General features: G+C 30.3%; 1 protein-coding gene across 1 annotated transcript; it reads right to left on the reverse strand.

Annotated features, from left to right (window-relative positions):
• Window positions 1-1,528: 1,528 nt before the first annotated feature.
• Window positions 1,529-3,050, reverse strand: LOC109813127 (F-box/kelch-repeat protein At3g23880). The gene has a single exon (XM_020377251.3). The coding sequence runs from the start codon at window positions 2,958-2,960 to the stop codon at window positions 1,788-1,790; it is 1,173 nt and encodes a 390-aa protein (XP_020232840.3). The 5' UTR covers window positions 2,961-3,050; the 3' UTR covers window positions 1,529-1,787.
• Window positions 3,051-16,698: the final 13,648 nt, after the last annotated feature.

The following is a 16,698-nucleotide window of genomic DNA, read 5'->3' on the forward strand; positions in this document are numbered from 1 at the left end:
GGTGATTTTGTATTTTTGTTTACACTTTTTTATTTTTACAATTTAACCTTTTTAAATGAAAATAAAAATAAAAACTGTACGATAATAATTGTTGAATAACATTGAGATCATCACATGTGCTATATGTATACTATATGAATGTTTTATTTATGCTATCAAATCAATTCAAATGAACATTTGCTACCACCCACACAAACTGATAATCAACCACTTAAGCCGAAAACCATTGATAGAGTTGCATTACATCCAAGAGGAATCTGATATCAAAACATTCCTCACATTATAATTTTAAGATTGTGTTACAAAAACTATTATACAAATTTCTATTGCAAACCAAAATTACTTAAGAGATAGAGAAATTATTAAAAAAAATAATAATAAATCCCACTATTCCCTCATACTTTCTAGTTCTTAGAAGTCAAATAAATTATCCTACGAGACTCCTTTTTCGGTGGAGACAAGAAATTCAATCAAGATATTTCCCCTTTTTCCTTATGTCTGTGATAGGGAAAATTCAAAACCTCCACTAGCCACTGTTTGTATGCTAGGCAGAGGCTTCATTTTAGTGTAGTTCCATATGAAATTTTTGCCACAAAAGAAATAATCTTTGATTCAATTTGTAATACCCTTGTTAACGATGTCCTTTTTCTTACTTTTTACGAGGCGTTTAGTACAAGAGTTTTTTTTTCTTTCAAGAATATGAAGTTCATGAAGTTAGTTTGTTAGGTTTACTAATTAAAAATCTCATGAAATTGTTACCATAGGATATATAAGAATATAACATTCATGAATTAAATGAAAAGTCTTTTTACCTATCTAGTACAGTAAAAATCATTAATTTTCAAATAAAATATATAAATATATCCAAAAACATTTATATCAATCAAACACATTTTTAATTATTTTTAAAAATTATGATTCTCATTTCTCAATAATCATAATTTCCAGATATAAAGATTTTTCCCTTTCACCAAAGGGCCCTAGTGTGCGAGAGTTGTGATGTTATCATTTTTTTTCACAGTTCACTTCTTTTCTTTTTAGATGTATGAAGACTATGAAGATACGCCTAAATATTTCAATAAACTATTTATCACCATTATTTAATAAATATTCTGTATGAACTACTACCTATTTCGGTAGCCAATCAAACTGCACGTACAAAATATATATATATATATATATATATATATATATCTAAAAAGTAGCTAATGTTGCGGTAGAGGTGTCGCAACTGAAAAGTTTTTTTGGTATAGATTTTAAGATGAATAAATCAATTTAGCCATTTAATTTTGTAAATCTACTTCCCATTCTTTGAGGAGGTACCTCTAACGTATGTTGGAGATTAGTCACCGGCAGTGGATATTCCATGGACGAACCAAATTTTTTTTTTTGCAAATCTACTATCCTGCAACTGCAAGTAAATAAAACTGCTGGAAGGGAGACAAATACATGGGATAGACACTCCTTTAAAAAATTAAAATCACTTTCTTACTAAATTGAAGAACATTTCTGAGGTCATAAAAGATAATAAGCAACTCAACAAACTGTCAATAATAATTATATATATAAAAGGCTATTTCCAAGGTCTTGAATAATCAAGAGTCCTACAAATGTGGCACAGTGGATTAAGTGCATTCACTCTAGTAGAGTAGCCAATGAGTAATCTCACTGAAATCTTCAAAAAGAAATTAGTGATGTTGACTATCGCTTTACATGAAGTTGTGTTTTCCCAATCTAAACTTTGGCCTTACCAAAAAAAAAAAAGAATAAGCAACAAAAATGAGATTTTAACCTAAAGGTGAAACCAAACTTTCATGATAAGTTTGTATATTGTGCCAATGGTGGCCCCTAATCACAGGAAAATCCCACCTACCAACATTTGGGTCATACAAAACTAACTTGGAAAATGCAGTTTTAATGAGAATCACACCATCTTCTGAAATGCACAAGGGGATAATGGAGTGAAACCATCTCAATGGATCATGCTCATAGTGAGGAGACATGGTCAATTTATCCCAAGTGCAAACACCTTGAACAAAGTGAGGGACCGTCATCAATTTAGTCCAAGAATCTTGAACTCCATACTCCTTCATCTGCCACAAAACCCAATTCTTAGAGTCAAAGAAAGAAACACAGAGACAGTTTCTGAGGATAACCAGCTCAGGAATGCAAACAATGTCACTCTCCCCAGCAGGAAGCAACACTTCACCATAACTCTCAGTCACCAAATCAAAGGAAACAATCACACTTCTTTCATCATTCTTAGCCTTAGCAAACCAATTAAGGGTGCCAGTGCCAGTCACAAAATGCCCCTGTGACTTGGTGGGACAACACGGAAAATTCTGAATCACCTTCCAAGACTTGGAATTTGAATTTGCCCCAAAGGTGTATACTTTGGTGACGGTTTTTTGGTCGTTCAAAGTTAGGAACAACTTGTACTTGTGATTGACGTGGTCATAGCCAAAACCACGGTGAGTAACATACTCACGAGGATTACTAAGACGGGTTAAAAACGATTTAGAAGCAATTCTAATGGCGGGGTTCCACAATTGGATGCTGCGTAGGCGAATGTTGAACAAACAGAGTAAGCCATGGCATGTACCTAGAATGCTGAACTCGTCACTAATCATGAAGCAGGTGGATTCAGCAGGGGTTGATGGGTCTTGGAACAGAGATTCCACACAGCAAGATGTCATTTTGAAGGGGTCAGTCACCATGGGAGAGAGCAATCGTTGGTGGGTCAAGTCGCTCGAGGTTCCATCGAGGTGGTCCTTCACGAATTGGGGATTGGAAATTAGGGTTTTCCATGATTTGGAAACGCACCTGAATTGCAAAAGGAATTTCACCGGAACCCTAAGGAGGATCTCTTGGATGAGTTCATCCGGTAACACCGGTAACGGAGGGGATTCATCGGTGGCTGAAGAGAGAATCTTTGGCACCTTGGTGGTGGTTTCCGTCATCTTTCTGTGCAAACAGTGTTCTTGTGATGTTCTTCTCAACCCACAAAAGTTACATTCATATGAATCATGGTGAGATAAACAAAGTAAAAGTAATATAAAATAAAATAAAATATATGAAGATAAAAGAAACAGAATTTTTTATTTTTTTTACTTGATAGATACTACTGGATAGAAATATCTTTAGATCTGGTATAAAAACTGAAATAAAGTGAAAATAATAATAATAATAATAATAATAATAATAATAATAAAATATATGAAGATAAAAGAAATAGAAAAAAAAAATTACTTGGTAGATACTGGATGGAGATATGTTTAGATCCGGTGGATATAAAAACTGAAATAAAATGAAAATAATAATATAAAAAATAAAATATATAAAAATAAAAGAAATAGAAAAAAAAAATACTTGATAGATACTAGATAGAGATATCTCTGGATACGGTGGGTATAAACACTGAAATAAAATTATATAAAAAAAATAAAATAATAATAATAATAATAAATATTTGAAGATAAAAAGAAACAGAAAAAAAAACTGCATATAAGAGATATCTCTAGATTAGGTGGATATAAAAACTGTTTTACATTATATAATCTTTTTTATTTATATTTTTTATATTAAATATGTTAGCTTCGTATAGATTAGTTTTTTTTTTCTTTATTTTAAAAACTATTTTAAAAATATAAAAAACAGAAAAAATAAAAATGTGAAACAATGAGACAAAAAGTAAAAATTATTTTCACAAATATTTCTTAAATATTTTAAATAACAATATCTTATTTTAGGATAATATAAGATATGATAAAATATTTTAACAGAAAAATAATGATATGCTGGGATATGATAAAATAAGATATTTTATCTTATATCAATAAGTTATTTATATAACATTTATATTTTTAAATATAAATGAAATGTTTGTTTTAAAATCAATTGATACTTTCAAATATTTATACAGTAGATGACCAAATTACACATTTACTAACTTTATATAAAAAATGGTTAAGGGAGTTATCTTATTGAATATAATTTTTTTAATGTATATTTATATATATATATATATATAATTTTATATTAATAAAAATTATATGATACCGTATCTATATAAATAAAAATTAATATAATATATATTTTAAAATATGTATAATTTGATAATCTTTTTTATAGTTATTCAATTTTTAGAAAATTTGTTACAAATATTCAAGATAGTATTCGTTTCCAATTTAATATTAGATTGAGAAATTCATTTTGCATATAAAGTTATTTAATAATTTAATAGTTATAAATAGGATGAGAATAAATAAGGTCAAACTAAACTTTGAATATACATATTTTTTGTCATCATATCACTTATACTAAATTTTATACCTTTAATAATTTTTAATAATTTTGGGTAATGTAAATTAAATCGATCAAACTGTTAAATTGTATGATGCTATATTCAAAATCATGTACCAAATTTCATACGATTTCAAAATTATTTAGTAGTTTATCACATTGTTTTATTTAAATGTATAATGTGATATTTAAAATACATGTAGATATTCATTTTTGGATAATATATCTAGAAATTTTCAAATCACGTGAAATTTAATATATATGATCTTGAGTATAATTAGGGATAAGAATATGTCAACACTTAAATAAGAGTTTATGACTTGACATCTTTAAAGTCTGACTTGACTTGACCTCAATCTAGTATAATTTGACCTATTCAATAAAAAAACCAAATTTAAACTTTTAAAAAAGTCTATTTATATATATAAAAAAAAAAGGTTAGGTTTAGGGTTATAAAAAAATTAGGCTTAATAGGTCAACCTATTTATTTATATAATATAATAAAAAAATTTAATATATATCATTAAAATTATAAACAAACAAATAAATTTATAAAATAAAAATAAATTATCAATATTTAAAATATTTTTTATACAATTGTCTTTTTTCAATATAGTTTTATGAACTTACGATTTTTGTGTATGTCTAACATACATAAGCATAAATTGTCCCTCCAATAAAAAATAATTCACTTTTTCTCCTATATTTTCTAAAATTTGAATTTTAATAATATTGAGTAAATCACATGAAAATACGTATGAGACTTGTATGAGGAGAAAAATGCAAATCGCGAATTTGCAATGTGTAGGTTCTAAGACTGCATTAAGTGTGTGAATGGTCACGTTGGGTGTACGGTTGTAGAGAGGTCCTATACAAACAATTTGTGAGGCCTAGTGTATCCTTGGGAAGCATCTGTACTTTTAGTGAAGAAGAAGGATGAGAGTACGAGGTTATGTGTAGGTTACCGTCAACTGAATAAAGTAACCATTAAGAATAAATATCGGTTACCTAGGATAAACAACCTTATGAATTAGTTGGTTGGGGCATGTGTGTTTAGTAAGATGGACCTAAGGTCGAGGTACCATCAAATTCGCATTAAGTTAGAGGATATACCAGAAATTGCCTTTAGAACCTGCTATAGTCACTACAAGTACATAGTTATGCCTTTTGGTGTGACTGATGCACTTGTAGTGTTCATAGACTACATGAATAAAATCTTCCACTCTTACCTAGATAGATTTGTAGTTACCTTTATATATGATATCTTGATATACTCTAAGACGAGGGAAGAACATGAGGAACACTTAAGGATGGTGTTGCAAACCCTTAAGGATAGGTAACTTTATGCTAAGTTGTCTAAGTTCAAGTTTTGGCTTAAGGATGTTAGTTTCTTGGGACATGTCATATCTAGTGAGGGTATATCACTAGATCTTTCCAAGGTAGAAGCGGTTCTTAAGTGGGAAGCCTTAAGCTCTATAAGTGAGATTAGGAATCTTCTAGGTTTGGCAGGGTATTATCGGAGATTCATAGAGTGTTTCTCTAAGTTAGCGTTACCATTGACCAAATTGACTAGGAAGGGGAAAATTTTCCTTTGGGATAGCAGGTGTGTAAGTAACTTCTAAAGGCTTAAGAAGAAGTTAACTAATGCACCCATTTTAGTATTACTTGACCCTAATAGAACCTTTGTAGTCTATAACGATGCATCTAAGTTGGGTTTGAGGGGAATGTTTATGTAGGATGGGAAGGTAGTAGCATATACTTCTAGACAATTAAAAACCATGAGAGGAACTACCTTACACATGACCTTGAGTTAACAGTTATGGTTTTTCTCCTAAAGCTTTAGAGACATTATCTTTATGGTTCTAGATTTAAAGTGTTTAGTGACTACAAAAGCCCTAAGTATTTTTTTGATCAAAAGGAACTTAATATAAGGTAGAGAAGGTGGCTATAATTCCTTAAGGTTTACAACTTTGAGTTGAGTTACCACCCAGGAAAGGTCAATGTAGTTGTTGATGCCTTGAGTATGAAATTGTAACACCCCAGTTTTTATTTCACTTTTTATTTATTTATTTTAATTGAGGGTATTTTGGTAATTTTATAAAGGTGATAGGGTGATTTAGTAGCTTGGAACGGGCTGTTCCGGAGTTGGAACGGGCCGTTCCAAACTACCAAAAGGTATGTGATTTAGTAACTTGGAACGGGCTGTTCCGGAATTGGAACGGGCCGTTCCAAACTACCAAATTGTATGTGAGGTAATAGCCCAGAACGGGCCGTTCTCAAGATGGAACGGGCCGTTCCGGACTATTAAATATGCTATTAACCCTAAATGGGAACGGGCTTGAAACGGGGCGTTCCCAAAATTATGGTCGTTGTGAGTAATTAATACACACCAGAACGGGCCGTTCTGGTTTGGGAACGAGCCGTTCTAGATGTGATTTTTACCCATGGTTTAAGAATCCGGAACGGGCCGTTCCGGCGTAGAAGGCCTATAAATAGAGCTGTTTGCCACTCCCAAAAAGCACACCTCTCATTTCTGATTTCTTTTCTTCTACTTTCTCTCTTCTTTCCTCTACTTTCTGCTTCAGACCGAGGGGAACCCAGCGAGGGAGACCAACCAGATCTAGTGTAGATTCAGCTTCTACATATCCAGGTACGGGAGAAAAGGGGACTATTTATATGTAGAGTTACACGAGGGAATTGGGTAGAGGAAGAACCCTAATTTTATAATTATTTTTGTTTAGAGAATTCATTATTTTGTGTGATTCTATATGAATTTAGGATTATGAATATATATTTTATTTGTAAAAATGATGCTCTGGGAGAGAGAACAAAATTATAGAAAAGTGTCTGTAAGTTAAGTTTTAGGAAAAATTGGACTATTTCTGTTTGAGAAATTGAGGATCCCATTAGATTCTGTATGTGTTGAGGACTAGAAATATATATTTAATTTGTAAGAATGATGATCTGAGAGAGAGAACGAAACTGTAGAAAAGTGTATGTGGGCTAAGTTTTGGAACAATTGAGGGTTTTACCATTATGTTGAAATTATATTAAATTGGTAATTTTGTTGAGTATTATATTAATTTATGAATATCATTGTTATATTATTGATGATTTAAATGTGAATTGCTTGATATGTATGAAACCCATTATTTTGGACTTATATATATGATATGTGTATGGAATTGAACTATGAGATGTTGTGTGGAATGTGAATGAGATTGGTTGTGGTTCCTCACACCTATGACCAGGGGTGAGCACGGCCCGAGATTGTTACATGAGTATCGTGACCTTGGTTAACATGTCAGGGGTGAGCACGGTCCTAGGTTAGGGGTAACGTGACCTTGGCACAGTGTTATATCAGGGGTGAGCACGACTCTGGATTGTTATGTGGGTATCGTGACCTTGGTTAACATGTCAAGGGTGAGCACGGCCTTGGGTAGGGATAACGTGACCTTGGCACAGTGTTATATCAGGGGTGAGCACGGCCTGAGATTGTTAAATGGGTAGCATGACCTTGGCATAGTATGAAGTGCAAATTAGTGTGATTGAGAATTATGACGTGATGACGATGCATGGTTGATTGAATTACGTTATGTGGAAATATTTATGAATATTAAGTTAATATGTTGTGTTTTCTTATGTGCTATATATATAGATGTTTTCTTTTCTTACCGTACAATTTTATGGATGTTTTAGGTGAGGAAGATCCGGCTGCGAGTGACATCTAGAATGCCAACAGTTAAATTATGGATATGCTCTGATATTGTGACATCGGGGCAGAGGACTTTTAGGACAGAATTTTTATATGGATTTGAAATTGTAAATTTCATTTTGAAAATAATTTGTAATCTTTAATATTGTGATTATTGGAGAATGATTTTTAAAGTTTCTCATGTGAACCCTTTTACCAACTTTGAAAATGTATTCTTCTTAATTTAATTACATTATTATAATGTATGTGTTGGGGTAGTAAAGGTGTCATCCTTGCATGTGTCATCCTTAATGATTAGGAAGATGGATTTGATTGTAGATTTTAGAGACATAAGCTTAGCATGTGAGATTACCCCCTAGTAATATGAGACTTGGCATGATGAAAGTGGCTAGCAACCTATTAGTTAAGATTAGTGAAAGTTAGAAGGTATCCATTTTCAGTAGCTATAATAGAAGCTATAAGACAAGGAAAGAGGATTGAATGTTGAGTTTTAAGATAGGGTACATTTACCTAGTGACCCTTAGCTTAAGAAGTTGATATTAAAAGAGGATATAGAAGTAAGCTATGTTTCCACCCAAGAACCAATAAGGTATATTAGGACCTCAAAAAATGTTTTGGTGGCCTAGAATGAGAAGAGATATAACTGAGTTTGTAAGTGCTTACTTAGTGTGTCAGAAAGTCAAAATAGAATATCAAAAACCATTTAGGTTTATTACAGCCTTTAAATGTGTCTGAGTGGAAGTGAGATAGTATTTTCATGGACTTCATGGTGGGGTTACCTAGAACCATGAAGGGGTTGGATTCCATTTGAGTTATAGTGGATAGATTGACTAAATTTCCTCACTCCACCCATATTAATATCATGTATTCCCTAGAGAAGTTAGCCAACATCTCCAACATCTACACTGATGAAATAGTTAGATTACATTGTTTGCCTTCTAGCATAGTGTCTGATTGGGTTCCTAGATTTACCTTGAGATTTTGAGAAAGTCTTCACCAAGCCTTGGGAACCACACTTAGGCTAATTTCATCATATCATTTGCAAAATGATGGCTAGATTGAGAAAACCATCTAATCCTTAAAAGACCTACTTAAAGCTTGTGTTTTAGAGTAAATGGTAGTTGGGATAGTTTAACGCCTTTAATATAATTCACCTACAACAATAACTACAATTCTAGTATTGGGACAACATCCTATGAAGCTTTGTATAGGAAGAGGTGTAGGACACCCTTTTGTTGGTGTGAATCTGGTGAGAACCTTGTGTTAGAGCTTGATTTAATGCAATAGAAGATATAAAAGGTTAAGATGATACAAAATAGGGTAAGAGTATCCCAAAGTAGACAAAAGAGTTATACAAATAGGGGGAGGAAGGATATAGAGTTTCAAGAGGGCGACCATGTATTCTTGAAAGTCACTTTGTGGACTGGAGTTGAAAGAGCCTTAAAGTCTAAAAAACTCAACCCTTATTTCATTGGTCCTCATCAAATTCTTAAAAGAGTCATCCAAGTAACTTATTAAGTTGTTTTACCTCTACATTTGTCCAATCTTCATAATATATTCCATGTGTCCAACTCTATAAACATGTTCATGATCCTTCGCATGTGATCGAGTCGAATCATCTTGAGGTTAAAGAAATTTTGATAATGGAAGACCAAATGGTTAAACAACTCAAATGATATGATATTCCTTTGGTCAAGTTTGTTTGGGGAGAAGTTGCATTTAAGAGTACTACTTAGGGATTGGAAAGTAAAATGAAGGAAGCATATTCGAAGTTGTTTACAATAGGTAAAATTTGAGGACGAATTTTTTTTAGGGGGAGAAAGTTATAACATCATATTTTTTTAATAAAAACAAATAAATAAGAATAATTATGATATATAAGAGGAATATTTTATTAATAAAAATAAAATAGGGAGAGCTAACAAGAACATTTTGGGCTAGACTTTGGACCCAACTCAAAGACTAATTGAAAAGAGGAAAATTAAAAAAAAGGGTTAGGTCATTTTACACTTATTCTGAAAAATCTAAAGCACTCAAATTTTAGGGTTGGCATTGTACCTAGTTGGTTAGAAAGGTTTCAATGTCATAACTCACCCACATTTGAGGGAAGGCACAACCATGATGAAGTTGTGAAATGGCTGACAAAATTTGAGAAGATCCTCCTAATAATGGAATGTCATGTGGCTCAAAAGGTCAACTTTGCAACCTTCATGTTGACTAAAGATGCATACTACTTGTGGGAGAGTGCCATGTAACCTACGATGGCCACTGGTAAAGTTCTAAATTGGGATAATTTCAAGCTGGCATTTTTGGAGAAATATTTTCATGACAGCGAGAAGAGTCAGAGAGGGGTAGAAGAGTTTTTTCTTGCATGTCTAGTTTGCCAAAAGTCTAAGGTAGATCACAAGAAACCATCAGGAAAGTTTCAATCCTTAGATATACATGCATGTGTGAAAATGGGATAGCATATTCATGGATTTTGTGGTTGGTTTCCTTGACCACAAGGAATATGGATTCCATTTGGGTGATAGTAGATATACCCACTAAGTCTACTCACTTCGTTCTAATTAATATTATATATCCTTTGGATAGGTTGACTAATTTATATATAGGTGAGATTGTAATACTTCATAGGGTACCATTTAACAGATTTTGATAGAGACCCTAGATTTTGGCATAAGGCTTTAGGAATAAAGCTTAGGTTGAGTTCAACCTATCATCCCTAAACAGATGGTCAAACCAAGTGAACTATCCAATCTTTAGAAGATTTATTTAGAGTTTGTGTCTTAGAACATGGGGGTATTTGGGATAGTTTCCTACCTTTAATAAAGTTCAACTAAAATAATAGTTACCATTCTAGTATTAGGATGACACCTTATGAAACCCTTTTGGTAGAAGATGTATGAAACTTTTTTGTTGGGTAAAACCTAGTGAGAGTTCCATTTTAGGACTAGTGGTTGTTTAGTAAACCACAAAAAAAGTTAGAGTAATTCAAAATAAGATGAGAGCAACCCATAATAGGTAGAAGAGTTATCATGATAAAAGGAGGAAGGTCTTGAGTTTTAAAAGAAAGATCATATATTCCTTAATGTTAATCCTTGGACTAGTGTTGGAAGAGCACTAAAATCCCGTAAGCCTACTTCTCGATTCATTGGTTCTTACCAAATTCTTAAGAGGATTGATGATGTAACCTACCAAATAGCTTTACCCACATCTCTTTCTAACTAGCATAATAATTTCATGTCTCTCAACTCTATAAGTATATTCATGACCCTTATGTTCTTGAATTTCACAATATTTAGTTGAAGGATAATCTTATGAAAGAATTCCTTTGAGGATTGAGGAAAAGAAAGTGAAACAGCTAAGATGAAAGGATATCCCTTTGGTTAAGGTTATTTAGGGAGGGAACACGAAGGAAAGTGTCACTTAGGAACTAGAAAGTCAAATGTGTGAATCTTATCTAAGTCTTTTTACTTTAGGTAATTTTAGGGACAAAATTTCAAAAAAGGAAGAAAGAGTTGCAACATCTCACTTTTTCATAAATAAATTAATAGAAGATTTTTAATTAATTAATTGGAGTTATATTATATGACGAGTATTATTTTTAATTTTAGTAATTAATATTTTACATATTTATCTTGTATTAATTATGAGGAATAATAAATTGGGTTTTTGTTGATGAGCTATGCATGATTTAGGGTTAGGGTTTCTATAAGTACAATAATAAGTGTAGGGTTTCATCACTTTAGCCATTAACATGTGTGTCTTGTGATCTAAAGAAGAGGGAGAACCAAGGACATTGAAAGAAAGCCTTGGAGATCTAAATCAAGAGTTTAGCATCCATTAAGGTAACGGGAAAGTGAGAACCCCGCTCTAAGTGTGTGTTATCTATTGGGTAATGAGATTGGTCCTCAATCATGTTGGTTACGTATGTATGTTTGAAGGATTAAACCCAAACCTTGTTTGTAATTATAATGTGTATTTTTTGTTTCTTGATTTCTATATGTATATAGTTGTGTAGCTAATATATAAGTTTTATTTGTTGAGAATCTATAAGTGTCTGTGGGTTTTTAGGGGAACCCTAAAGATGACTACATGTAAATTATTGGAAAAACAATTTCATATAGAAAAATATTTAATAAGAGCAAATTAATTAGACTATAAAGACTCTTTTAATAAAATGAATTTGTGTAACTTGTGAGAATTATTGTAAGTGTGATTTGCAAATTATGCAAAATGAACTTTATTGATACCACGTTGGGCATTAATTGAGGCTATTGAGTGTGAGTATAACACAGGGCCCTCTATGATGATCACGTTGGGCATGAAAAGGTGCACACCAGGCATGAAAGTCACAAAAATGCTCACAACATTGTTGATTCCAAACATGAGCTTGGTCATGCCAAGTGCAGAAGCTTAAGGGGCTCCCTGTGTGAAATTTGCCAGGTGTTGGAAAAGTCACATCATGCATGATCCTTTTAAGGGCTTGTGGCCTCGATCATGTCAAGCGCAAGGCACCCATGTTGGGCACTTCCCTATGCATGTGCATAAAATGTATAATTAACAGAGTTAGCCTTGATCGAGTAATTATATGAATTAGTTAATTTACATAAGAATTGTATGTTGTGTTGGGAATTGAGAATATATGAGATGTTAATATGAGATATGGGATAAGTGTTAGTGATCATGTGAATACGACTAAGTATATCTTAGTAGTGATGTGACTTGTGAAATGTGAAACTGTGTGAATATGAATTATGTGACCATGTATATAGTCTATATGACATACATCATGTGCATTACGTGTTTTTGTGATGAGTATGATGTGAAATAATTTGCCATGGTAGGTCTCCCTTGTGTAAAAGCTTGGGGATTCATGACCTTGGAGATAACTAGGTTTAGGAGCCCTAGTCTTGCTACTTTGTGTACATGGGGTGAAACTTGGTCAACATAATTATCCCGACACGCCACTAATGTATTTTCTTCTAGTGTAAAGTATTGTGATGGCTTGACCCGACATGAACTCCTAGGCTACTCGGCCTTCGAGTGAGGATAAAGTGTTTTACTAGTGTCACATGCATGTGGTAAGGAGAATCTTTATCCTTACATGAACATAGCATACCAATTATGTTTAAATTGTGACATTGATATATGATTAGATGTGATATGATAGAATATGAATGAATGATTATTGTTTTAACTGCTATAATGTTATAAATGAAATAATTATTGTTGAATCACATGTATGTTATATATTATTTTATTGTATGTGTGTGATTACTTGACCATTTTCTACATTGGTAGCTGAGTGAGATTTTTTCACTCCCTTTTTTTGTTGTCTTGTTTTGATATGTTATGCAGGTAAATTTAATTACGGAGGAGTTTGGGGTTTATGCTGAGATCCCTCTGATAGGGTATGACATCAAGGCTTTAATTAGGAATTATCTTTCTTTTATCATTTCTTTAGGAGATTAGTTTCTTTTAAGTTATTTCAACTTCAGTTAGTGATCTTTGTAATTACTTTTAGTTGTTTTTGGTCTTGTTATTTGGAAAGTTGTAATGTGACACCTTTTCCTTTAAGTTTCAGTTAGTTAATGAAGTATTTTTTTAAACTATTGTTTTTATATTAATGAATATGCATGAGAGGTAAAGAGTGTCACAAATGTAATACAAATACTTAATTTATACCTATAAGCAATTCTTTTTTTATGAGATACTAATAAGAAAATTAGTCCAATAAATGAGTTACTTTTTTTATTTCAATAAAAATACAATTACAAATAAAGACATGAAATATCTCAATTTCACTAGTTTATATAAATATAATTAAGCATAATAAAAATATCAAAGAAGTGTGTACACAAATAGATGATATTCCCTTTTTAATAGTTATAAATTATAGATGTAGATCAAAATAAAATAAAAAAATAGAAATTATATATATATATATATATATATATATAAATTTGAAAATAAAAATACAGAAAATTTAGAAGTGATAATAGTGAGTAAAATAATTATTGGAGATATAATAATTTAAAGAAAGTGCAAATCATGAAGAAGTTACGCAATCAATATCCTTTTCTTTTTTTAAAATCAGAATCTACTTTATAAATATAGACATAGGATATATAGTGTATAGATATAGAGAAAAGTAAAATAAATAGTTGAAATCTAAAATAAATACACATTTAAAAATAAAAATAAAGAAAAATAGAAGTTACATAATAATGAGTGATCAAATGATTATAGGAGATCTAATGATCTCAAATAAGTAGAAACTGAAAAGGAGTTACACAATCACTATTCTCTTTATATGTAGTATAGTTGTATAGATAGAAGTATCGATTCTATATATTTAAAAAATACAGGCATAGATATAGATATTGATTATATATGGTATAGATATAAATATACATAAAAAAAATAGGAGTCCAAAAAATTAGAGATAATATTTTTTTGAGATGTAAGAACTATAATGACTACAAGAGATTCAAACTTAGGATATTGTGCATACTACCCAAATGCTTCCACTACTAAGCTAACCTTGGTGGTAAATATAAATAATATTGAAGTTACATAATAGTGATTGAGATAATTATAAGGAAAATAATTGTTTCAAAAAGTGGAGATAAAAAAGAAGTTACACAACAAGTTTTTCCTTTATATATGGTATTGATTACATATAATATAAATATAGATGTAGATTATATATATAGTATTGATATAGATAAAAATAATAAAAAAATAATAATTTAAAAATAAAAATTATTTTAAAAATAGAACCAGAGATTATTTAGAAGTTAAAAAAATAGGATTTGACTCCTCTAAAGCAAATGATATACTTTAGAAGATAAAGTGTAATGATAATTGTTGATTAAAAATCAATGATTGAGAGTTGTGATAAAATTTAATACATTTATAATAAAATCTAAAATTAATTATTATATTCACAATTGATTTTAAATCAATAGTTATTATTATACTTATCCTTTAATGCAAAATCTCCTCATTTTAGAGAAGTCAAATTCTAATAAATAATGAGTGAAATAGTTATAGGAGGTATAATAATCTAAAAACATAAAAATAAGTACAAAATAAAAAATAGTTTCAATAATAAAATTAGAGCTTACATAAAAGTTAAAAAAATAGCGAGGGAAATAGTTTTAGGGGGTATAATAATCTAAAAAAAAAAAAAAAAAGAAGTTACAAAATCAATATTTCATTTATACATTGTAGATTTATATCTAGTATAGATATAGCTAAAATTAAAAATATATAATAAAAATCTCAAAAATAAAAAAAGATAATGATAAATTAGGTTAAACTATATTTTTAATCTTTTTATTTATTTTCAAGATTCAATTTAGTTTCATTATTTTTAAAAGGTTCAATTTGGTTCTTTAACCAGTGTTTTAAAACCCGGACCGACCCGGCCGGTCGGACCGGTTGGACCGGGAACCGGTGGTCCAGCCGGTCCGAATCTGAAGTTGGATCGGTTATGCAGTCAACCCGTTTCAAACCGGATTGAACCGGTCAATTTTCCGGTTCAACCGGTGAACCGGTTCAACCACTTTTTTTTTTTATAAATTTTTTAAAGGACCATAAATCACAAAAATAATAATGAAAATTGAATCTCTTAATGAAAAAACAAGGAGTCTTATTAAATGTAACAATGACTACTTGTTCTAATATATTTGTTTGCAATATATACAACTTAAATAACTTTTATAGTATATTATTAATTTTAAATTATATATTTAATAATTCAATATCTATGTAAATATTACATATATTATTTTGTGATATTAATTGCAAGCATATTATATATGTACATATTATTTATATTTTTAATTTGTATTAATATACCGTTTAACATGTAATTTTTTTATGTATTTTTTTACAAAATAAAAATAAAAATAATTTTAAATAAGATAGAAAAATTTAAATTTAAAATAAGATATGAATTTATTAAAATTTATAAGTATAAATATATTTAATATGAATATTTTTTAATAAAAATAAATAAAAATCGAGTCATGCGGTTCAACCAGTGACCCACCGGTTCAACCTTTGACCCACTAACCCAATACCTTAACCGGTTCGATGACCGGTCCGGTTTTTAAAACTATGTCTTTAACTTTCAAAAAATGTTAAATCTTACTATTACGTCCAAATTAAAATTAATGACGTTAATGAAATTAAATAAAAAGATAACATTAAATATTGTTTAAAAATTAGATGACTAAATTAAACATTTTAAAAATAATGAGATCAAATTGAACACTTTAAAAATAGTAAGACTAATTTGAACACTTTAACAATAATAAGACCAAATTTAATAAAATAATTTCTAACATTTTTTTGTCTAAATGAATTAAATATTCTTTTAATTAAATTAACAAGATCATGACAACAAATTGATTACTTGGAATTAAAAAAAATCACAAAATGAAAGCATTATTTAATAAAAGAAATTATTAAATAAGTAAAAGAAAATTCAAATTTATCTTGATAAAAAAAATGTTGTATAATTTTGTTTAATTGAATCTCTTTATTTATAAAATGTTCAATTTGGTCCGACTATTTTTAAATGATTCAATTTGATCGTGTATTTTTCAAAAGATGTTTAACATTGTCCTTTTGCTCAATTTCATTAACATTATTAGTATCGATTTAAA

This window comes from Cajanus cajan, chromosome 2, assembly GCF_000230855.2.
Source record: "Cajanus cajan strain Asha chromosome 2, NIPB_CcT2T_4, whole genome shotgun sequence".
NCBI lineage: Eukaryota > Viridiplantae > Streptophyta > Magnoliopsida > Fabales > Fabaceae > Cajanus > Cajanus cajan.